Source organism: Notamacropus eugenii, chromosome 6 (genome assembly GCF_028372415.1).
Source record: "Notamacropus eugenii isolate mMacEug1 chromosome 6, mMacEug1.pri_v2, whole genome shotgun sequence".
NCBI classification, from domain to species: domain Eukaryota; kingdom Metazoa; phylum Chordata; class Mammalia; order Diprotodontia; family Macropodidae; genus Notamacropus; species Notamacropus eugenii.
This window is the reverse complement of record NC_092877.1, coordinates 107,906,706-107,930,436: the sequence shown is the minus strand read 5'-3', so window position 1 is coordinate 107,930,436 and position 23,731 is coordinate 107,906,706. Positions and strand designations below refer to the sequence as shown.

Here is a 23,731-nt window from a genome sequence, read left to right as displayed (position 1 = left end):
TGAACTGCCTGTCTTCCAAGGGGAAGGGGTAGAGAGGGAGGGAGCTAAAGAAGTCGGAACTCAAAGTGTTAGGACCAAATGTAATGTTCTTACCACTGGGTAACAAGAAATACAGGTTAAGGGGTCAAGAAAGCTATCTGGCCCTACAGGACAAAAGAGAAGACGGAGACAAGGGCAGGGAGGGAGGATAGAGGAGAGAGCAGATAGGTCACAGGGGCAATTAGAAAGCTTGGGTCGGGGGGGGGGGGGGGTGGAAAAAAGGGGAGAAAATTTGTAACCCAAAATTGTGTGAAAATAAATGTTAAAAGTTTAATAAAAAAAAAAAAAGAAAAAAAGAAAATAAATCCCTGGAAAAGTAGTTACAATATAATGGCAATAAAAGACAAAGTATTCTCAGAAAAAACAAAAAAACAAAAAAAAAACTGGCTAATAGAATCTAGGCAAATCCTCTTTATTCAACCAATGAAGAAACTGATAATCGGTAAATTCAAGTTATGGATTCAAATCCAGAACATTTGACTCCAAATAAAGTGCTCAAGTCTTCCCAAAATGGTGCCTGATTTCAGCTAGTTTTCTGCTAAATACCGAGATGTACGAGCATAGTCCATCCTGTGTGCATTACATCACAATTGTGGTGGTGGTGGTGGTGATGGTGAGGAAAGACTTGACAAAAGTTTGGGTTATGGGGTGGGAGAAGCGGGGTTAAGTAAAATAAAGAGGAAAGAAACTGAGAAATGTTTGCCTCTCAAAGAATGGAGTGGTCAAGAAGACCTTGAATGCATAGCTTTGCCAGGGTTTTCCCATTCAGGATCTGTTTTCTAACTTAGAATTCTACATAACACTGGATATTCTATGAACACATTTAAGTTTTGCAGATAGAAATAAAAGTTTTTAAATGTATATATGAGTTCACACATAATATATATATATGTGTGTTTTATATAACATATACATACATTATAAATCTTGAGGGAGACAAGTAAAGAGGAGGAGAAGAGGAAACAGAGAGGAGCAAAGAGAAGTGAGGAAGGAGGAAAAGAGAAAGAAAGACAGAGGGTAAGTAGTCAATTTCTGTTAAGAAAAGATAGGTTCAGATTCCATCTCTGACACTTATTACCTTGGGTAAGTCACTTAACCTCCGTGACACAGGTCCCCTCTGAGAGGGACTTTAAGAGGGCCCAAAAGTCTTAGCGTGGTTTTAAGCTGAGCCACCCTGTAAAATGGTCTATATAAGCAAACCAAATAGAAAGAGCTTCACTAAGGCATGCTGAAATATCTACTCTTAAAACATTACAACAAAGCCTCCTGTTAGGAAGCAAGAGACCTTAGTGGCCACAATTTCAAGAAAATCCTGCTTACTTCTTCTGAGCTCCATTCATAAATTTTTTTTTAATAGACAGGGTCTGAGGCTGTGAGGTTGGATAGATCTCAGAGTACCAGAAGGTTTCCCAGAAGGGGTAGCTTTTACAGCAAGCACAAGTTAATTTATGGTCTTGTCTGACAGTTTGGAACACTGAGTATAAAAGATGTGTCAACTGGATCCCCCACTCCCACCTCTTACAGTGCAGGGGTAAAAGGTTGTCCAGATTTCAGGCATGCAAGAGCAGACACACAGACACAGACACACACAGACACACACACACACACACACACACACACACACACACACACACACACTCTTCAACAACATTCTTCCAGTAATCAGGCCTCCCACTTTTTGGTTTTGTCCTTTTGTCTACATTTGTTAACAGAGCATGCCAAGAAAGTAACGTCTATCTATGTTACAGTTTACTGCCTTAAGGCACAATATGCATCCACTTCCTGTGATTTGACATTCTCCTAGCCATCCCATAAACCACTCATGGAAATATACAAGGAAGGACTTAACCAAAAACCCAGTTTACCAAAAACTTTAAGGAAAAAAAAGAATGAAAGAAAGAAAAAGAAAAAAACTCCCCCCACACAAATATTTGAAGCTAAAACAAAGGATGAAAAAAGCTAATGCAGGCTGTTGTCACACATTATCACTGTGCTGGTTGGTTTGGCTTAACTGTTTCTTTGTTACAAAAGAAGGCTCACTGGAAATGGGCGTAGCTAATAGGGAATGACATGTAAACAACAGAAGGAATCGATAAAATACTGAATCAGAAATAAAAACAAAAGAGGGAATGCAGGCGAAGGATATAATTTAAGTGGAGAGGATTTAACTAGTTTCATTATCTTTGAGTTTCATGTTTTACTGCAGGTCTCAAATTACAGAAGGAAGAATTCTGTCAGTATCTCCATGTTAAGAGTTTATAACCCAATTTTCAAATCTGTAAAACAAAGGGGAAAAAAGGTAGTCAGACAAGCTGGTTAAACGTTTAATTATAAACAATTATTTGTTTAGGCAAGTACAATGACCACTCTTATAATATGTATCATTTACAATGTTTTCTAAACAAAGCTAAAAACCAATGTTATATAAAAGGGAAAATGCAGAAATTGAAAACAAAAATCCCAAAATAAATTTCATCATTTTTATCGCTCAGTTTCATCTTAAAAGATATTTCTTTTACATTTTAAATTGCAACCCAGAATTCTATGCTTAATTTTTGGACATGAAGAAGTTGGGAATTCGTTTTGTTTAACTATGTATATTTGTTACAAGGATTTTGTTTTTCTTTTTCTTTTAAATTGGGGAGGGGGATAGAGAAAGATAAAAACGCTTGTTAATTGAAAAAATAAAATACATTTTTTAAAAATTCCCATTTATTTTTCTATTTCAGTTTGCTTGGCTCTGTCTCCTCTTGATGAATTATTCTGATTTTCAAAATTATGATGTATTTCCTAAGGTTTTTATTAAAGTCTTATTATGATGCCCAATAATGGTATGGAGATTACCTTGCGTTCTTGAAGGTTCTGCCAAGAGAGGGCAAAGTCAGGCAAATCCTAACCAGCTGGAAAAGCTTCAAGTTTAGGTCCAATAACAAACTCGGTGACCCAGCCCAATGCAGAAGGAACTTATCACCAGGTTGGTGTTACATTTTTTGGCCATGGCAACAGTTAAATACAAGCTTCTAAGTTAGACAGTAAATGTTTTGGCGGAGGGAGTAATCCACAGTCACAAAATTATAGATTCTTGAAGGATTTTCCAACTGGGCAGAAAATACATCTTTTATGTACATTTTAATTCTGCTGAACAAAAACCCAAAGTTTCTAAAAACATAGCTTCAAAAATATAAGTATATATTAAATATGTTTGTATGTAATTAAAATAGAGGCTTTAAATAAATTAACATCTTAGTCATCGAAGTTCCATGTGCTGTGAAGAAAATAGGATAAGGTTTGTCTTCTGTTTAAAAGTAAAAACCTTTTTGACTTCAAGCTTGCAACACAACATTCTCTGGTTATAAGGGCCAACAGACACTGGAGGGTCTGGTCACTGAGCTTCTGAAACCAGCTGGGCGATCAGTTCTCGTGCATCCTGCATACTGGAGGGGATGTCTGAGCCATTCTTGGTTACGTGGGTTCCAAACAGGAACAACTTTCTGTCATCTCCAATCTCAGATAATCCCAAAGCCTCATGAATATCTGTGATACAATATGCATCTTCAAGATCCTTGGCCCAGAAAGCAAAAGGAAGAAAAACTTGATTATTTTGCATGGTGGTGTAAGCATGATTATTTTTCCATGGATTGGGTTTTGTACTAGATTATCTCTAAGTCCCCTTTGTTTCAGCTGTGAAATTCTATTATTTTATGGAGTATATATAAAATTGCAACTATATGTATATACACATACTCACCCCCCCCCCACACACACACACCCATAATAGACACACACATACTCAGTTATTCTTTTTTATTTATTTTTTTGGTCACTCCTTTTAAAGTTTTAATATTTTTATGGCTAAAAAATAACAGCTAAAATTGTAAATTAGCTATTTTACTATTTGGGGAGTAGGGCTTTACTCTATACTGCGGGAATCAAGAGAATACATCAGAATTGTCCATTAACAAGTCAAGCACTTAAATTTTCATAGCAATTTATCAACTGCTTTCTAGTGACTGGCATTGAGAGCATATCAACAAGTTCAATGTCAGTCTTTAAGACATTTGTCAGAAAATTAATGAATTTCTATAGCGCCAACACAACATTCACCACATCTATGACAGTCATGAATATGCTGGCACAATTCTGATTCGCAAAATACAACAGACTCTCCACATGGAAGACAAAACCAAAACATTTATTCAGACACCAGAAAGTCAGATCCCAACACCAGAAATCCAAATCATAGTAACAAAGAAATCTATACACAATAACAGTGCAGAAGTTAACACCATTCCCCCAAGCTTCCCCCCTGCCAGTATCTTCCCACAAACCATTGCCCTGACAATCAGAGACAAGCTCTCTCTCACTCACACTAGCCAGCTGATTGCTTTTCTTTCTGACTGCTCTGACCAATTTGCTCTCAACTCTGCTCTACCTCTGCCTCTTCCTGTTCCACCCTTCTTGTTCCACCCATTCAAGCAAATTCCTCCTACCACAGGCTCCATATGACTCAGACTTCCATGTGACCCAGGCAGGCCACATGGGTCTATTAATGAAGGAGAAAGATATTCCCAATTAAATTACCATTATAATTTCTTGGGATCCAATAGTTACCAATAGCACTTGACAAAAGTTCACGAGACATCTAAAATCTAGAGACAGTTCTAACTACCCATTCATCTAGGTTCTCTAAATTCTGAATATTGCTAGAGCTCCAAAAAGTTCCGTACCTGTACTATATTATCTTAGTTCCTGTTGATATGCTTATACTGCAGTAGGATCTAGCTCTAGCTTTTGTAGAAAGGAGAAATAAGGGGAATATCCTTATATATCCTTCCAAAAAGTGAAGCTGAAGACAGTATCAATGGGGATTTACCCATGGACATCTTTCTATAAAAGTGCATATAATTATTACCTCCTAAAATTTAGAGCCAGGAAAAAGTTTCTGTTACAGAACTTCTTTTCTTTATTTCATCAAACAGGAAAATTATATAATCCAATGTTTTTGTTTTGTTTGGCTATCAGGAGGCACAAAGTCAAAGTCTTTGCTCAAGTTTAACAACTAAACATCCCAGGTGCCTGCTGTATCTATTTCTATGCTGTTTTTGACCGGGGTTTTGTTCCACTTTGCTTTTTAATCTTTAACTGTCCTGTCAAGTAGATATTTGAGCTTTGTAACAGCCCTTTGATCTTTTTTGGAGGAAAACAAAAAAGAAGAAAAATGGGGCAAAGGTGGCAGAACTTGTCAAGATATATCTTGTATCTGCGATATAACATGTATCTTCAAGATCCCTGGCCAGGAAAACCTGAATTTATTTTAGTCCTATAATTTTAACCCAGTAAATTTCTGAAACTAGGTTAAAAGAACTAGTAAACATATGGGTTATAGTTTAAAAAAAAAATAAGTGTCCTCAATGGTATTCAGGAATGAAAGAAAGCAGGTACCTTTGAAATTAAAAAAAAAAAGTTTTATTTAAATCTGGATTATTTTAAAGTTATACAACTTTACCTGAGTAAAAATCAGAGCCTAAAAATGAGAATAGAGATATTGTATTTTTTTACATTCAGAATGGATACATTATGTGATAACCAACAGCAATGATGAAAGTTAAAAGGAGAGTTTTTTTTTTATTTCTAATTCCAAGAAAATTCTATAAATGAGGAGAGGTTTGGACTAAATGATGGCTAAAGTGTCTCCCAGATCTACCTCTATAGACCTAGGAATTTCTCAAGTGTTGTGTGTGTATGTGTGTATGCATGTGCATGTGTGTATGTGGGCATGTATATGTGTGTGTGCATGTGTGTGCACATGTGTGTGTGCATGTATGCCCCCATCACATCCGAAGGAAGGAAGGAAAGAAACAAACATTTATTCTTTCCTGTGCCAAGCACTGTGCTGTCTATTATGAATATTATCTCATTTGATCCTCACAACAACCCTGGAATATAGGTGCTATTATTATCCCCATTTTACAGTTGAGGAAACTGAGGCAGATAGGAGTTAACTGACTTTCTGAGGATCATAAGCTAGTATCTGAGGTCACATATGAACTGAAGTCTTTCTGATCCAAGATAAGGGCTCTATCTTGATAAAAGATACATCAATTAGCTGCTTCAAAAAAAACCAAGGATATCAAATTGGAATTTCCCAGTCATTCATGATTGGAAGTCAGTAATCAAGTTAAAAATGTATAACTTCCTGGACAATATTCCTTATCTAGATTTGTTATGAGATAAAAAAAGTGGGGAGGGAGGCTCATGGTCAGCAAATAATATATAGCATTAACCTGATACATTGGGCAATATTTGGTGTAAACCAGTTTGATTTCTTAATTCAACATGAATGGTACAATTGTTAATTCAAATGTAGGTTCCCATATCAAAAGAATGTTTCCTCTTGTCTCAGTTTACAGTGAACATTAGATAGACCTTAAATTTAAAGCTAATATTGGATATTCACCAGTATTGGATATTAATTCATCAGTACTGGATATTAACCAAACATTCAAGGTAAAGGATACACTTCAGATGGCAAATTTGAACTTAATGAATCTTAAAAATAAGTGTTCACAACCACATATAGTATACAGTAAAAAGTACCCAGCAGATTTTTGCAAATCTTTGTCTTTATTAAGTGCTGGATACATCTCTGTCTAGTATTAAGATCATCAAGGGTCGGGAAAGTGCTATGAAGAACATAGAGAGTTATAAGGCAGTCGTGGAGTGGCGGAATTTAGAAGGAAGACCTTGGCTGGAAGTTCCAGGTCTGGAACTTAGTAGCTACTTGACTTTGAGAAAATATTCTTGCCTTTTCTGGATCAAAATTTCCTCTTTTGTGAAGAAAGAACAGTACTACTGTGTTACTCAGCATTATCTACACTGCAGAGTTGTTGAAAGCATCAAAGGAGATGAAATATATAAAGTGCTTTTAAACTCTAAAGAACTAAGTTCTTTATAACAACATGTTCGTCAGTGGAAAATCCAGCCCCCCCCTTTTTTCTCAATGGTTGGAATCAATGGGATTATTTGGTTACTTTCCATGAAGAAAGGGCTCATCCTATGGAGGAGTTTTTTTTTCTCCCTGGTAGGGTGGATTTCCCTACTCATTCCTTCTTAGCTCCTATAGTTCCTTTTTTTCCAAGGCTGCTCTGTATACAGCAAACATTGTGGGTTTCTGCTGTATTAACACATTGTATGTACCAGCTTGTTCTTTTGAGAGATGGGCAGAACCATGGCTAAAAGCACAAAAGGTCAGACCAGAGAGTCAGAGTAAATCAAATACTTTCCAACGAACTTTGCCAAGTATTTTCTTTCTTTCTTTTTTTTAAGTGGTCCAGGTCAAAGCTATAAATGCCTGAATCCCAGAAGGATCTGCCCTCCCCTCATCTCGCTGCCTTCTTTCCCCTCTCTATACCTGCTCTCTTCATCCTTTATCTCTTCCATTTCCTTCCTTTATAGAAATTGATAGGTACAGTCTACCTCCAACAGAAGGAACAAAGTAAATGGACATCATTCCATCATTATTACAGAATTTTAGAGACTATCTAGTCCAAGGGTGGACTTAGACTTAGAAGGCCACATGTGGCCTGGAGGCTGCAGGTTTCCCACCCCTGAATTCTAGTCCAACGTAATGCTTGTACAGAGGAAAACTAGAAACCCCTGGAGAAGATGCAGGATGCCTAAGGTTAAAGAGGTACTAAGGAGAGAAGCTGGAATTCAATTCAATTTTGGGTCCTGCAATCAGATTTTCATCTGCAGCATATCTTAGAGGAAACTGTCTATTCAAACTGATAGAATACTTTTTTTTTCTTCACTGAAGAAGCCTTTTCCTTCCTTTCTTTTTTTTTAGTGGAAATATATTTTATTTTTTCCAATTATATGTAAAAACAGAAGAGGCTTTTTTCAATGTCTTCACCTAGAATAAAATACAAAAAAAAGGTTTTGGGGGAAAGTAACACATTCACTCTTACTCCCTGAATCACTCTGGTTAAAGAGAAGCACCACTTTCTCTGTATATAGGATTCCCTTTAAAAATGCTACCAGTATTTCAAAGTTCACTGTTCTATGTTCTATGTGTGCTTTAACCTAGGCTCTGCTCTTGTCTATTTTGATTACTTTGGTAGAAATAGGACCAAGGAGGTAGGAAGTGGGCTCTCCTATTGTAGACAAACCCAACAGGAAACTCTTTTGCCATTTAAGAAAAGGACTGTAGGTTTCAAATATGTGAGTGCTGTTCTAGATAATAATAGAAACTACTATTATTAACTCACATTTTTCAAGTGCTTTTAAAGGCTTCCAGAGTGCTTTTCTCCCAACAGCTTTGTGGAATAGTCAGTGAGAAGGTTCAGATCTCTACTTTACAGCTGAGGAAACTGAGGTTCAGAGATATAAATTACCCATAATTACAGAATCCCAGGGCCTCCAACTTGGAACGAACCTTGCAGGTCACCTGAATAGGAATCCCCTCTCGGCAGCATCCCAACAAACTTCTAGCCTTTGCATGAAAATTTCTAGCAAGTTCATCCCACTAGGAAGCCACAGTCACTATCCTAACCTGTGTCTCTTGACTGTCAGTCCAAGACTTAATACTAAATGTGCAGCAACGACAAAAACCACACATTCTGTGCACAAGAAAGAAACAAAACTGAGTCAGGACTAATTCATAAAATATCAGGGTTAGAAGGGACCTCACAGGCCAACTCATTCGAAACATATCTAAATAAGAATTGCTTCCAGAACATGCCTAAAAATGAACAAATAAATGAAGGAATACAATATTCATTAAACGCTTACTGTGTGAAAAGCACTATGCTTTTGCCTGAAGACCTCTGGTGAGAAGGAGCTCACTGCCTCCTCGCTGAGGCCTCTAGGTCTACTTTCAGATTGAGTTATGAAGAAATTTTTTCTTACATAAAGCCTAAATCTGCCTCCTTTTAACTTCTACCACTGAACCTAGTTCTGTCCACTGGGCCCAAGTAGAAAAAAGCCTAATTTATCTTCCATTTCTAGTTCGGAATGTAGAGCTTAAAGTTAGCTATTTTAAAAATGAGAAAAAATAAACTTTTTTCTATGTTAAACACACACACTATCTAGTAGGTGGTATTCATGTGAGGTTTTTACCTGTTTATTTGCAAAAACAACTAGAGGAAGGGCCGGATCTTTTTGGATCAATTGATGAAGATGTTCTTTGGCATCAGGTAATCGTCCGTGATCGGCCGAGTCTACCACAAAAATCAACACCAATACCTTGGACAGATACATCTTCCAATAAGAACGGAAAGGTTCACTGCCACCGACTGCAAGCAAACAACAGAGCAAAGTCTAGTCAATAAATCACAAATACGTGGTCCCAGAAAGTTCTTTTTAAGAATCACAATCTGAGAGGGATCCTAATCCACCTCTGCTAATAGACTTTATGAAGAGCTATATTGAAATTAGTAATGGTGTGAGGCAATGGTGTAGTTCACAAGTCAACAAACAATAGCCCATGGGCCAAATCCAGTCTGCCATCTGTTTTTGTACATCTGCAAGCTAAGAGTGTTTTTTTCCATTTTTGAAAACAATAAAATTTTTAAAATAAAAAAAAAAAACCTCCTTAGCTCCACAAGGTAATACAGAAACAAGTCAGCATTTGAACTTTGGGCTACAGTTTGTCCACCCTCCATGGAGGAAAAAGTGACTAGCATTAGGAGACAGAAGACCCAGCTGGAATTTTGATTTTGTCACTTTCTAGCAAGGTTATCCTGGGCAAACCTCTCTGAGGCCTAGTTTCCTCAGTTGTAAAATGCAATTCACTAGTTCAACAAACATGTATGAATACTGTACTAGGTGGTAGAAGAGATATAAAGATTGGTCTGTCTTCATGGGGTTGCATGAGAATGATAAGATATATATATATATGTGTATATATATATATATAAAACTGTATACACAATATTATATAAGAAGTGCTTTTGAGATATGTAAAACAAATGCTGTCACATTGGAGGAGAAAGGTTATTACCAACTGGGAGATCAAGGAAGCTTCATGGAAGAGTGATATTTCAGTTACACTTCAAAAGATGTGTGGGAATTCAACACAAAAAGAAGAAAAAAAGAGGGCAACAATTCTAGGCTTAGGGAAAGGGGATTAAGCAAAGGCAAAGTGAGAGACAGACAGATAGACAGAGAAAGACAGAGACAGAGAGAGAAGCACAAGGCAAGCAGTAGGAGGAAGGAAGAGATACTAGTTGACATCCATAAATAAGGGAAAAGGAAGAGTCAAGGATAACATTAAAGTTTCCAACACAGGAGACTGGATTTAGTGTCACAGACAGAAATAGTGAAATCCAGAGTAGGAACAGGGTTGGAGGGAGAGAAGGAAAAAAGTGTCTTTGGACCTGTGTCGATGTGACATCTAGGTAGAGATGCCTGGTTTGCAGTAGATCTGCATGTCTGAGACAGAGAACTCAGGACAGAAAACATAGCTTTGGTAGATCTCTTTGTAGAGGTGGCAAAAGACTTCTATTAGCTACGCATAAGAGTTGTTGTAAATGATCAAATAAGATAATGTGTGTTGTTATTGTCACTGAAGAACACCAAAGACATCATGGACCAATAGCTTGACTTCCAAGTAAATTGGATTTAAGTGAGGCAGAGCTGCACGAAGTTGTTAGCCTCATCTCTCTGGCGATGGCTCAGGATGCAATGAATGACCTTGGCACCTTTGATGCTTGACCAATGTCTAAGCACTACACAAGAGTGCCTGCTTCAGCCACTTTGATGGCCACTGGTACAGACTGTCCAACCCATACCTGATGCATGAACCATCTCTAATGCTAAGCTTTGTTTTGGCATCATATTTACAAGATATGGACAAGAGAAGTCTGCGTTATTATTTACGAGAGATAAAGTGTGAAAGTGCTTTATAAGCCATAAAGGGCCGTATAAATGTGAGCTGTTATTGTTATTTTATCCTAGTTTATATTTGATTCTAAGCAGCCCCAGAAAAAGCCATCTCCCCTCCAAGGAAAGATCTGGCAGCCTTCCTACTACCACCACCCTTCCTCATTCTAGTTCATTTTTTTTTGGTCCATCAAAGGATTAATTGATAAAGACGCTGCATATCCTGAGGCAAAACATTTCATTTGCCAAGTCTGATTCCAGTTTTGTTCTTTTTCCTTTTAATGTCCCCATCTCATACTTTTGCCTTTCTCTGCTGAGTTGAGAATTTTGGATGCTAAAGGTTTAAAAATTATTTAAAAATTTGCTAGTAAAAATAAACGCTAAGGAGGCAGCATATAGTAAGGTGGATAGCTTGCTGGACGTAGAGCCAAAAAGTTCTGGGTTCAAATTCTGCCTTGGATACTTAGTAGCTGTTTGACCTTAGGCAAGTCCTGGTCAAACCATTGACAACCTTTTAGAGCCTAAGTTTCACATCCATAAAATGAGGATACTAATGTTATAATCCTTCATAGGGTTTTGTGTGACTCAAATGAGATAATATATAAAGCATTTTTACAAACTTTACAATGCTATATAAATGTCAGGTCTTAGTGTTGTTAAGCTAGGGGGCACAGAGGATAGAGGGCTGGGCCCGGAGCCAGGAAAACCTAAGATTCCAGGCTAAGACACTTGTGTAAGTCACTTAACCACTGTCTGACTCTGTTTCCTCAACTATAAAATGGAGGTAATAATAGCACCTATCACACAGGGCTGCTATGAGGATCAAATGAGACGGTATTTGTAAACATTTAGTATAACACCTGGCACATAACAGGTGCTTAATAAATCTTTAATATAATATAATATATTAATATAATATATTATTATTAATTATTATATTATATGTTATATTATACTATATATTATTATATTAATATATAATAATATAATATATAATTTAATATAATAATAATAATAAATCCTTAGTATAACACCTGGCACATAATAGGTGCTTAATAAATCTTTAATATAATATAATATATTATTATTAATTATTATATTATATGTTATAATATATTATTACATTAATATATAATAATATAATATATAATTTAATATAATAATAATAATAATAATAAATCCTTAGTATAACACCTGGCACATAATAGGTGCTTAATAAATCTTTAATATAATTTAATATATTATTATTAATTATTATATTATATGTTATAATATATTATTACATTAATATATAATAATATAATATATAATTTAATATAATAATAATAATAATAAATCTTTAGTATAACACCTGGCACATAACAGGTGCGTAATAAATCTTTGTTTTCTTCCCCTACTGTGTGAAAATATAAATATAGCTGAAATTTACAACACATTTAAGGTTTACAAAACAAAGGTTTATATGTATCATTACATTTGAACCTAATAACAATCCCATGAGATATGGCCTATAGGCATTATTATCTCCCTTTTACAAATGAAAACCATTGTGGAAAGCCTATCCCCTTACCTTGCCTGGGTGTTCCTCAAGACTCTGTCCTGGGTCCTCTTCTCTTTTCTCATGAGTTCAGTTATCGCAGCCATGTAGATGACTCATAGATCTGTGTGTGTATATATCCAGCCCTCACCTAGTGCCTTAGCTCCAGTCCCAGCAGAGTGAGGTGTTTTAAAGAGCATACATCTTTCTGATCACCAGCTTTCTGCTAGATATGTTCACTTGAGTTTCCTAAAATCATCTCAAACCCAGCATATGTAAAACTAATTGTCTTCATCATTAAATCTACTGTTCTTTCAAACCTCCATCCTTTCTATCAATCAGATTTGAAGCCTCAGAATCATTCCCAACTCTTTATTTTCCTTCATTCCCCATCCAATCAATTGCCAAGTCCTATGAATTTTCCCTTCACAATAACTTTTGAATTCATACAACTCATCACAACTCAAAATCTCTAATCAACTGCTGTAAAAGTTGACTTACTATCTCCTGCCATATCTCAGGACAAAATCCATAATGATACTCACAGTGTAGTGGTATTTGTTTGTAGGGGTTCATAATAACCTGTGGGATGTCAATAAGGGATACAAAGGATTAACTCAGGAGTGAGATGGAGAGAAGCCTGAATTGGTAAACTGGTGAAGTTTTCTTTTGCAAGTCTGCTTGTATGCCACTTCGAGAATGTTCTTCAAGGGTACACCATGGAATATTCAAATACTAGTTTTTTCTTGGTGGTTGTGTACTAAGTAGCCTGATACAAATATCAGAACCCAATGCCCCCACATTCATGTATCGCAAAGATGCATACTTATTAAAATGCTAAAGAAGTGTCGACAACATGAACACACAGCTTCAATATCAACAGATAAAAGTGTTTGTTTGTTCACAAGTGGAATAGAAGAGGCTGACTTACTCTCCAGGAACTCCATCTGCATGTCTCCGTTGTTGATGCACACTGCATTGAAGCCCTGAGTAGGAGCAATGCTGTGCTGGACTTTATTTGTAGCTAATGTGTGGAGGACACTGGTCTTTCCTGCTCCATCTAGGCCCAGCACTAGAACTTGCTTATTTTGTGCTTTGTCCTGTGAAACAGAAAACGAATCTTAAGCCACATCCATGTTCATTTAGGAAGCAAGCAACCTGCTTTTAATCAACAAGTCTGAGTCTACACTCAAAAATCCCTGCCTTAAAGCAGCTTACCTTCTAAATGGGAGAATAATGTACACACATATATATAAACACAAAGCATGTATATAGTAGATAGAAGGTAATTTCTGGGAGGCCCTCATGTAAGAGGTGGTACAAGAGCTAAGCTCTGAAGAAAGCCAGGAATTCTAAAGCGGAGGTAAAGAAGAAGTGCTTCCAGGAACAAGCAAAAGTCAACACAAAAGCATGGAGACTGGAAATAATGTAAACAAGGATTTTGCTATTGTTTTTAGATTATAGTTTCAAGGATCTTAGATATAATTTCCCCAGATCCTGGTTGTAAACAATTCTTCCTGAGACTGCACAGTGAGATATAGTCATGACATAATATATAGTATTTACTATACTTGTGTTGTACTAAGTCATGATGATATTGCTGAAGCTAACCTGTGAGCTTAATGTTGACAAAAGGCCTTCTTTTGTCTGTTTCTCTATAAAGCAAATGAGCACTGGTCAGTGAGTGGGGAATCTGAATGTATAAGGTGCAATATTGTCTGTGCCTTCATCAGCACTCATCAAGGCTTGGGGGGATTTGTCTGTGTATGTTTGCCTCAACCAGTCACCACTGAGCCTATAGGAGTGGTAGGTCATACTATATTCTCACCCACCCCTTTGAAAAGAGTTATTAGGGGGTGCTATAGGATTTGGTGCTCCCATTATCAGCAACCCCTTATGAGAAGACTAGACTAGAAGAAAGTAAGGTTACTGAACCCCTTATTATGACTCCCTCCATTCCTGTCTTCCTGTCTGCCTGGATCAAGAGTGAACCTGTGCTCACATACCTCCTAGAAGGTCTCCTGTGTCTCCATCTGTCTTATACTTGGCATAGTAGATGTTACCTGTGTGCTTACCTGTGATACAAATGGAATATTGTGTATGTGAAAGAGTAAGCTGGCTAATTTGGGCTGCAATGTAGAATTCAAGAAGGGAAGTGATGTCAAATAAGCCTGAAAAGGTAGCCTGAAGCCAGACTGGGAAGGGCTTTAAAGATCTTAGAACAGTTGACATTTTAGTCTAGAAGTAAAGTTCTTCCTTTGAAACTTTTCAAATGTTTAGTTTGGCCCTACCTAATTACAAAGGAGCTTCTGTCTTTGGAAATAAGTTAATACTATACAGAGAGGAGACTTGTGGGTCACATGGCCAACAAGATGGAGCACTAGATATCTTCCCTGTACCCTATAACCTCTCAGACCTTTCTAAAACAGAAATTATATGCTAAAGATAAAGCAACTTCAGCTGTCTCTATAGTCTAAGACACTCAGAATCCAAAAGGAAGTTAAAAAAAACAACTCAAGAATTAACATGTGCCCTGAGCTTAAGACTATTCCCCCAGCTCCCATGCTACTGGCAGGGAGGCCGAACTAATCAATCCAAAGACCTAACGCACTGGAGTGCATCAAAACCCAGCCCTACACCCTCTTTGGTGGAAGTTGGCTGGGGCAGTGACTGGGCTCTGGCACTGGTCTAGGGGCAGAGGCTGGCTGGGGCTACAATAGCCAGTCAGGTCCTTGACAGACACTGTCTCGGCCACAAAAAATTCTGAAGGAGAACAGAACAGAAGAGGGAAAGGAGTAAGACATATATATGTGGGCTTGAAATAAGAGTTCAACACCACACATCCCTTCTCCCAGAACCTTGGAGACCCAGACTATAGAAATCGGTCTGGACCGCTTTTGGCAAGCCAGAGAACCGAGGAACAGAGAGAAGAAGACAGGACAAGGACCCACGACACCATGTAGGTGGATGTATGGCACTCCACTAACCTGAAGTGAAAGAGCTCAGAATCCACATGGAATAGCTCTGCCCACCCACAAGTCAGCCGTAGATTGTTGAACAAGAGATTACCAAGTTTATGAGGAGGCTAAGGCTTTGAGGTCCAGTCTCCAATCAACCACCAATGGGGAGGAGGGAGTCATTCAGAAAGTGAGCAGACAAGAGGAATGCAGGAAGCATGAATAAATGCAGGAGCCAAGAATTGTAACAGCAACGGGATGAGAGCAGAGATGAGCAAGAGACTTCTTTTTCAATGTGCACAAGGAGACAGGACTGAAGGCCAAGTCTGGTGGAGATATGCAGTGCAGGGGTGGGCCTAGGGTATTATGGACAGAACCTGCAGACTCTGCTATCTACAGGTGAATCAGTGACTTTTGTAGGACTACATTACAAAATGTTAGGGTACAGGAAAGGGAAGAGGAGGAGGGAGAAAGGAATGTGTGTGGTACCTGGGTCAAACTGAGGGCTACCAGTGAGGGGAAGGTGATGTCTGTGGTCTCAGGGAGAGAAGATCATACAGGAGAGTGAGTGAGGAGGAAAGAAAAAAGATTGAAAAGTAGAGGGAGGAAAGGAAAGAGGCCTTGTTTTGGGAGGGGGTAGGGTTCCACTGATGGGCTTTATGGTTGAAGGGAGATGTTTAGTGAAGGGAGATGAAAACTTTGGGCTGGATGTGATCTGGGCAACTTAGGAGTTGAAAAGACTACTTGTCCTGACTTGGGAAGGGTTGGAACTCCTGGGGATGATTGACACCTGAGGAGAAAGCGAGGGTAGGGGGGCATCAACATAGAGAGTAGATCTTGAAGCAAATAGGGAAAAAAAGATAACAAGGGAAAGGTTGTACAGTGGTGGGCAGCATAATCGGGACATGGAGGTAAGAATGAGAAAAGACTTACAATTGGGCAGTGTTCTCTGCCACACCTGCAAGAATTGGCATTGTCCTGGGAGTGAGGCACAATGGAAAAGGGGAATCCACAAGGCAAGTTCTATAAGGCAGTGGCAGAAATTGCCAAGAGGGAGAACCCAGAATAGATACCTTGAAAGTTTTGATTGTATGAGTAATATAAAGAATAGGGACTTGATAATTATAGGTGTCATGAACCAGAGAATGAGGGTCTAGAGTAGATAGAAAGCATAGATAATGAAGAGAAATTCTCTCTGAAAATGGGTGCAAAAAAAAAATGAAATTTTAAAAAATAATGAGGAGGATAAAAAGGGAGTCTTTTCCCCTCCCTGTAGGCAGAAGGGAAAGAGAAGAGTTTACTTGACTAAGTGAGAGGGGAAAAAGGAAGTAAGAAGTATGTAACCAAAATAATATAGGGAGTAAGGCTCTAATTAATAAGCAAAACCTCTAAATGAAAGGGGTAACAAATGAAAGGGGGCAAGGAGGAGAAATAAGGGGAAGAGAGTCAGTGGGGAATAGGGCCACTGAAAAAAGTTTAAGCTAAAGTAATTAAAGGAACATAGTACTATCTTCACAGCAAAAGAGGGGGAAAATCATAACCTGGTAAAAAAAAACTAATGTTAGACATAAATAAAGGAAATATACTCCTAATTCTCATAACATTAAATGTTAATGGATTAAACAACCCAATAAAATGAAAAAGTGACAGATTGGATAAGAAAAAAAAACCCTACAATCTGTTGCTTACAAGGAACACATTTAAAAAAACAAAACTATAACATAAAATAAAACTGATGGAAGGTAAAAAGAAATTTTTATGCATCACATGAATCTTAAAAAGCAGGAGTTGCCTTTATGCTATCTGATGAAGCAAAAACAAACATCCAAATAGTAAAAAGGGATAAACAAGGAAACTACATTAGGCTGAAAGGAAGCATAAACAACAAACCAATATCATTTATACACTAAAAATGTCTTAGTAACTAAATTCATAAAGGAAATATATGAGCTACAAGAAGACATAGACAGTAACACAATAGTAAAAGGGAACATCCACATTCCTCTCAGTTCTGGATAACACTATCAGAAAAGTAAACAAAAAAGAAAAATGCAAGTTGCTAACAAAACTAGAGTTTTAAAATTTATGACATTTTCTACATAGCACTGCCCAAAGTATACTCACTACCACACAGAAATTTTACAAAAATTGACCATTGTACTAGGGAGCAGAGATACTGCAGACAAATGTAAACAAATAATTCACGCCTCCTTTGTAGACTATAATGCAATGGAAACAGTTATTGTTGCAGGGAACCCAAACAAAGATAAAGCCCAAATGGAGAATTAATAATGCAATCTTAAATAATGTGTGGGTCAAAGAACAAATTAGAGAAATAATTAGCAATTATGTAAAAGAAAATGATATTCATGAAACAACAAACCAAAATTTCTGGGATGCATCCAAATTTCCCTCAAGGGAAAAGTCATATCTCTATAAACATATATTAGGAAAATTTTAAAAAGTGGGTTAATGAACTTCATATGCACTTTAAAGAATTAGAAAGTCAACAAGATATAAAGTAACCCCAAAAATGAAGATATTAATAATTAGAGGAAAAAAGATAAACCGGAAACCAAAAATAAACTAATTGAAATAATGAATAAAACTAACAGCTGGTTCTTTGAAAAGACTAATGAAAATTGACAAACAGCTAATCTGATTAAAAAGAAGGCAGAAAATCAAATCAAAATAGCAAATGAGCAAAGTGAAATCACTACAAAATCAGAATAAAAAGAATAATCTGAACATATTATGCATTTATATGCTAACAAAACTGTTACAAAACAAAAGAAATTTTAAAAACCTTCAAAAACTAAAATATTCAAACTCTCAGTAAAGAAGATTGATACCTTAAGTAACTCAATCTCAAGAAAAGGAAATAGATCTAATTTAAAGGAACTACCAAAAAATAAAGCTCCTAATCCTGACAGATTCATAGGAGAATTATATCAAACTTTTAAAGAACAATTAGTACCCATATTTCACAAATTATTCTCAAAAACTGAAAAAGAAAACATCCTATCAGAATCCTCTTGAGACAAACATAGTCTCGATATCTAAACCAGAGAAAGATAAAATATAAAAAGAAAAGTATAGGCCATTATCATTGATGAATAGTAACCCAAACTGTTTTTTTTTTTTAATTCCATTAAACAGACTATAACAATTTGTGCAAGAAAGCAACTCATTGTGACCAAGTTGGATTTATACCAGGAATGCCATGATGGTTCAACATTAGGAAAACAGTCACCATAATCATATTAGAAACCTAAACATTCAAAACCACATGATCATCTCAATAAATGTAGAAAAACTTTTGACAAGTACAGAACACTTTTATGCTAAAAACCCTTATGAAGTATAGGCATAGAAAAATCCTTTAAAAAGCAACTATCTAAAACCAAAAGCAAACATCATATGCAATTGGGATACATGAGAAACTTTTCTAATAAATACGGGAATAAAACAAGGATGCCCATTCTCCCCATTATTATTTGATATAGTTCTGAAAATGCAAGCAACAACAAGACAAGAAAGAAAAATTAAAAGCATAAAGATAGGCAAAGAGTACATAAAACTATCACTCTGCTCATTGCATGATGGTATCCTTGAAAAATTCTAGAGAGTTGGCAAAATACTCATTAGACAATAGCCTTAACAAAGTTGCTGACTACAAAATAAACCCTCAAAAATCAGTGCCATTTCTACAGAAGAATAAAAGCTAACAGGCAATAATAGGGAAATCCCTTTCCAAACAACTATAAAATACATAAAATATCTGGGAATTGACCTTCCAAAACATAAAAGAGACGTGAATTGACCCAGTTATAAAATGCAGAGAAATATTCAGTGATACCTAGGCTATGCCAATATAATAAAAGTTATAATGATTCCAAAATTAATTTATCATCAATCAAATTATCAAGGGAATATTTTTATAGAAATTGACAAAATAATAAAAAAAATCATTTTAAAAAAGATCTAGAATATCAAGGAAAATGATGGAAAAAAGTAGAGATGAAAGGAGAATAACTCTTCCAGTTCTCAAACTAAATTATAAATCAATAGTCATCAGAACTGTCTGATATTTGTAAAAATAAATAAATAAAATAGATCAATGGAACAGAACAGATAAGGTAGAATCAGAAACAATGGCATTCAATAATCCAATGTTTGGTAAAGGGGAAAACATAAAATTACTTATGGGGAAAAAACCTCCTTATTTGATAAAAACTGATGGGAAAACTAGAAAGAAGTCTGGCAGAAATTTGGCTTATGTCAACATCTTATACTCCACAATACATTCTAAACGGACATGCGACCTTAATATTAAAAATCATACTTAAAAAAAAATCAAAAGAGAAGCAGATCATATACATCTCCTAGCCATGAGGAAGAGATATATTCTTAACCACAGAAGAGAGAGGCAATTACAAAAGATAAAACAGATAACTGATCACCTGAAACTGAAAAAGCTTCTGCAGAGAAAAAAATGAAAGCACCTAGGATAAGAAGGGAAGTGGCTGAATGGGAAAAAATAATCTTTATATCGAAGTTTTCTGAAAAAGGTTTGGTATCCAAGATTTAGAAACAACAAATGAATGAATAAATGAGACTAATAGTCATAGGATATGAACACAGATTTCTCAAATGAAAAATTGTAAAGGTATTCACAATCACATGAAAGAATACTACAAATCACTAATAATAAGAGAATAATAATAATTTTTAAAAAGCAAATCAAAACAACCCTGAGGCTTTACCTCATATTTTGCAAATTAGCAAAAATGACCCCAAAATGGCAATAGTTAATGTTAGAGGAGTTGTAGAAAGATAGGCACACTAATACACTGTTGGTGGAGCTGTAAAATACTACAACCATTTTGGAAAGCAATTTGGAATTATGTAAATAAAATAATAAAAATGCCCATACTCTTTGATTCATAGACTCCATTACTGAGCTTATCCCACAAAGAAGCCATTGATAAGAAGGAAAGTCTCATATATTAAAATATTTATAGTAGCATTTTGGTGATAGTTAATAACTACAGCGTAGATGCCCAACAACTGAAGGATGGCTTAACAAATTGTGGTACATGAATGTAATGAAATATTACTGTGCTATAATAAATGATACATATGTGATGAATACAGAAAAGCATGGAAAGGTCAACATGAACTGATGGAGAATGAAATAAGCAGAGTCAGAAAACAATATATACAGTAACTTCAACAATTTAAATGGAAAGAATAACTACACGACAAAATAAATAAAAACTGTATAACAAAATTATAAAGATCAAGTAAGATTTGAATGGATAGGAAAAGATAGCCCCAATCCACTTATTTGTGGAGGTGGGAGGATCACAAGTGTTACAATTTGTACATGGGTTCAGATTATTTAAATGTATCAATCAATTGTGCGGATATTTTTTTCCCTTTAAAAAAAGGATAAGAATGTACATAATATAAGACATCATATATAATGTACATAAGATTGCGTGCTGTCTCAGGGAGGGGGGAGGGAAGGAGAGAGAGGGAGAGGGAAAAATCTGATATATGGAAGGGAATGTAGAAAACAGAAAACAAATTAATTAATTTTTTTAAAAAAAAGGATATAGGACAGGGGAAGGATACTTGGGGCAATTGTGATGATATAAGAAACAAGGTATAGAAAAAAACATATTTAGGACTCAGCAATAATGAAGCCTACTATTTCTTTATTTGCTTGTTTATTTTTGCCACCAGGGTACTCCAGAATTTCTCACTTTTCACTTATTCCAATTGAATACATTGTCCAAACTCTCTCTAGTTTGTTCTGCTCCATTCTGGACTTTCTCCCTTTAAAGCAGATTTTCAACTTTTTTTTTTTTTTTAAGTCATGGACCCCTTTGACAATTCCCTAGAATCTTCAAACCCTTTTTCAGATAATGTTTTAAAATAAGTTTTAAAAAATACCTAGAAATACTACGTTATTATGTATTATATTAGAATACAGTTATTAAAGTACTTTTTAAAAGTTTAGAGACATCCGGTTAAGACCCCCTGCTTTAAAAACCCTTTACTGTAAATCACAGATCTTTCAATTACCTGGCAAAGTAGGGTGGATGAAGAGGGAAAGAAGAAACAGCTAAAACTGGTGCCTTGCTGATCGTCTGCTTTAATTTTGCCCTCTTTCCCCACTACCAACAAGAACACAGTCTCCTGGAGCTTTTTGTGGGGTCAGACCACATGGTCAAGTTGTATTTATTCAACACTCCATGGGATGACAGATGTTCCCTTGTACACAGCAGGGAAGTCATTCCTATTTCTCCCAGCTCTCACGTCTCCAAGTTAACTTTGTCAAATGAACACCTTACCACATGTGTCTTACAGATGACATATTATAAACTACTTTTTGGATTTTATTTAATTAATCCTCATTTAAGTCCTCTACCTCCTAGTGCCACATGTTTAAGAGATGGTTAAACTGAGATTTTTTGTTTATACACCTACTTGTACACAGATAACACAGGGTTTCCCAAAGGTCTACAGCTTAAAAGCACCAAGACCTTTGGGACACCCTGTATATTCCCAGGACGTGAAAAAGAATATGTCCCTTGAACAGTATTTCTGAAAATATGTAAATACTTTCTTCTTGATAATAATTTACTAAATACTTAAAATAACGGAAATTGGCTTTCCCATGCTATGCCCAAATCTCACAAAGTATTATACGCATCGTTATTCAGTCATATCCGACTCTTACGGGAATCCAGTCTTCTTGGCAAAGATACTGGAGTGGTTGGTTTGCCATTTTCTTCTCCTGCTCATTCTACCGAAGAGGAAAACAGGCAGATCGGATTAAGTGACTTGCCCGGAGTTACACGGCCAGCCAAGAGTCTGGGATCGGATTTGAATCCAGGCAGATGAGTCCTTCGGCCCGCACCGGCACTCTACCCAGTGAACCACCCATCCGCCCCGTTACGTACGCTGCCACGCTAGGAAAACAAGATTATTTTCCACGTAAGTGGACAGATGGGTAGGCACCTAACAGAGCTGAGCCTTAATTGCTTTTTAAATAGATAACGGCTCCGGGGGCCAAGTTCCCCACCACCTCAGAGATCCAAGGGTGAAACCAGTTCCGATCCAATCAGTACTGACCCTCTGGACAGTCACCCGCGATCAGTGAGCCGCGGCGGGGGTGACCCTGAGTCGGAGTGCACGCCGGCCAGCAGGTGCCAAGGTCTGGATGGGCTCTCCAGGGAGCCCGGGCTGGCGCGGAGCACGCCTTGCCAAGCTCCGGGCATCCCTTCGCTGGCCCTGGTCCTACCTCCCACTTCCCACCGGGCAGAGCCCGGCTCGGCCCAGCTCGCCCTCACCTGTAGCTGCTTCTGGGATGGCACAGCCGAGGTGCTGCTCTCCGCCTCTTCCCCCCCCACCGCAAGTGTTCCTTTCTTCTCTTTCCTCCCCATTGGCGGAGGAGAAGCAGCTCGAGGCTCCCCCAGATGTGGTCGGGGCCACTCTGACCGGGGCGCGGGGCGCGGGGAGGACACGTAGCTCCACACGGCATAGACCACCCCCGCTGTCATCGCGGCCGCCGCGGCCGCCAGCCCCGCCACCTTCACGCTGCGGCTGGCCATGGTGCCCACCGTCTATGCCCCTAGCCGGGCTCCGGCCCTGCCGCGGGGGCTGCACGGGCCGGGCTGCCTGGGCCGGGCCTTCGGGCCACGAGCGCCAGCTGCCAAGAAAGCCCAAGGGCGAACAGGATCCCACGGAGCCTCCGCGGGAGGTGGAGGCCCGGGGCTCCGGCAGTCCCGCCCTCTGCCCTCCCCAGCTGTCTGCCCACCTCCTGCCCAGGGGCAGAAAACAAAACCAAAGCCCCAAACCCGAAGGCAACCAATGAAACTTGTCAGCCCCGCGCACGGGCTCCCCCAGTCTGCCAGCTTGGAGGACAAGTGGGCTCGTTCATCTGGCTTAAGCCACCTACCGTGAAGTCATGTCCCCTACTTAGCAAGTTAAGAAGCTTGCTAGCTTTAGCCACACGGCCTATGACTGGTGCCCGGGGCAATTTAACCCAAAATGGGAGAAACCAGCGTCCAATCCCCGGCACTTCATTTTTGCCTTTGTATCCCCCAGCACGCTGCATAAACCAGTGCCCAGCAGACAGATTGTATTACTAAGAAAACAACCAAACCCTTCCTGTGCACTTCTAAGCTAGATCAGTGAATAATCGATCTCTAATCCTACCTAATGGCTTAACTGTAAAGCACATTAGCCCTTCCGTGATCACATTCGAGCTTTATCCTTTGGCTACCCAGAATTCTCATCCCTT

The 23,731-nt window shown here is 37.8% G+C and overlaps 1 protein-coding gene across 9 annotated transcripts; it reads right to left on the bottom strand.

Moving 5' to 3' along the window:
• Positions 1 to 435: 435 nt before the first annotated feature.
• On the bottom strand, positions 436 to 23,606 carry ARL9 (ARF like GTPase 9). 9 transcript variants are annotated; one of them, XR_011969612.1, is made up of 6 exons: positions 22,166 to 22,373; positions 13,389 to 13,557; positions 13,003 to 13,039; positions 9,157 to 9,332; positions 2,884 to 3,601; positions 436 to 2,315 (listed from the first exon to the last, which is right to left on the bottom strand). XR_011969612.1 is itself a non-coding variant. In XM_072620837.1 (4 exons), exons 1-4 carry the CDS (start codon positions 23,037 to 23,039, stop codon positions 3,422 to 3,424), a joined length of 786 nt encoding a protein of 261 aa, XP_072476938.1. In that variant the 5' UTR covers positions 23,040 to 23,224; the 3' UTR covers positions 2,220 to 3,421. The 9 variants fall into 9 exon arrangements, 1 of the variants encoding a protein (XP_072476938.1); XR_011969613.1 differs by lacking the exon at positions 22,166 to 22,373 and adding an exon at positions 12,491 to 12,581 and having other exon boundaries at positions 3,353 to 3,601; positions 13,389 to 13,420; XR_011969609.1 differs by lacking the exons at positions 13,003 to 13,039; positions 22,166 to 22,373 and adding an exon at positions 23,387 to 23,606 and having other exon boundaries at positions 3,353 to 3,601.
• Positions 23,607 to 23,731: the final 125 nt, after the last annotated feature.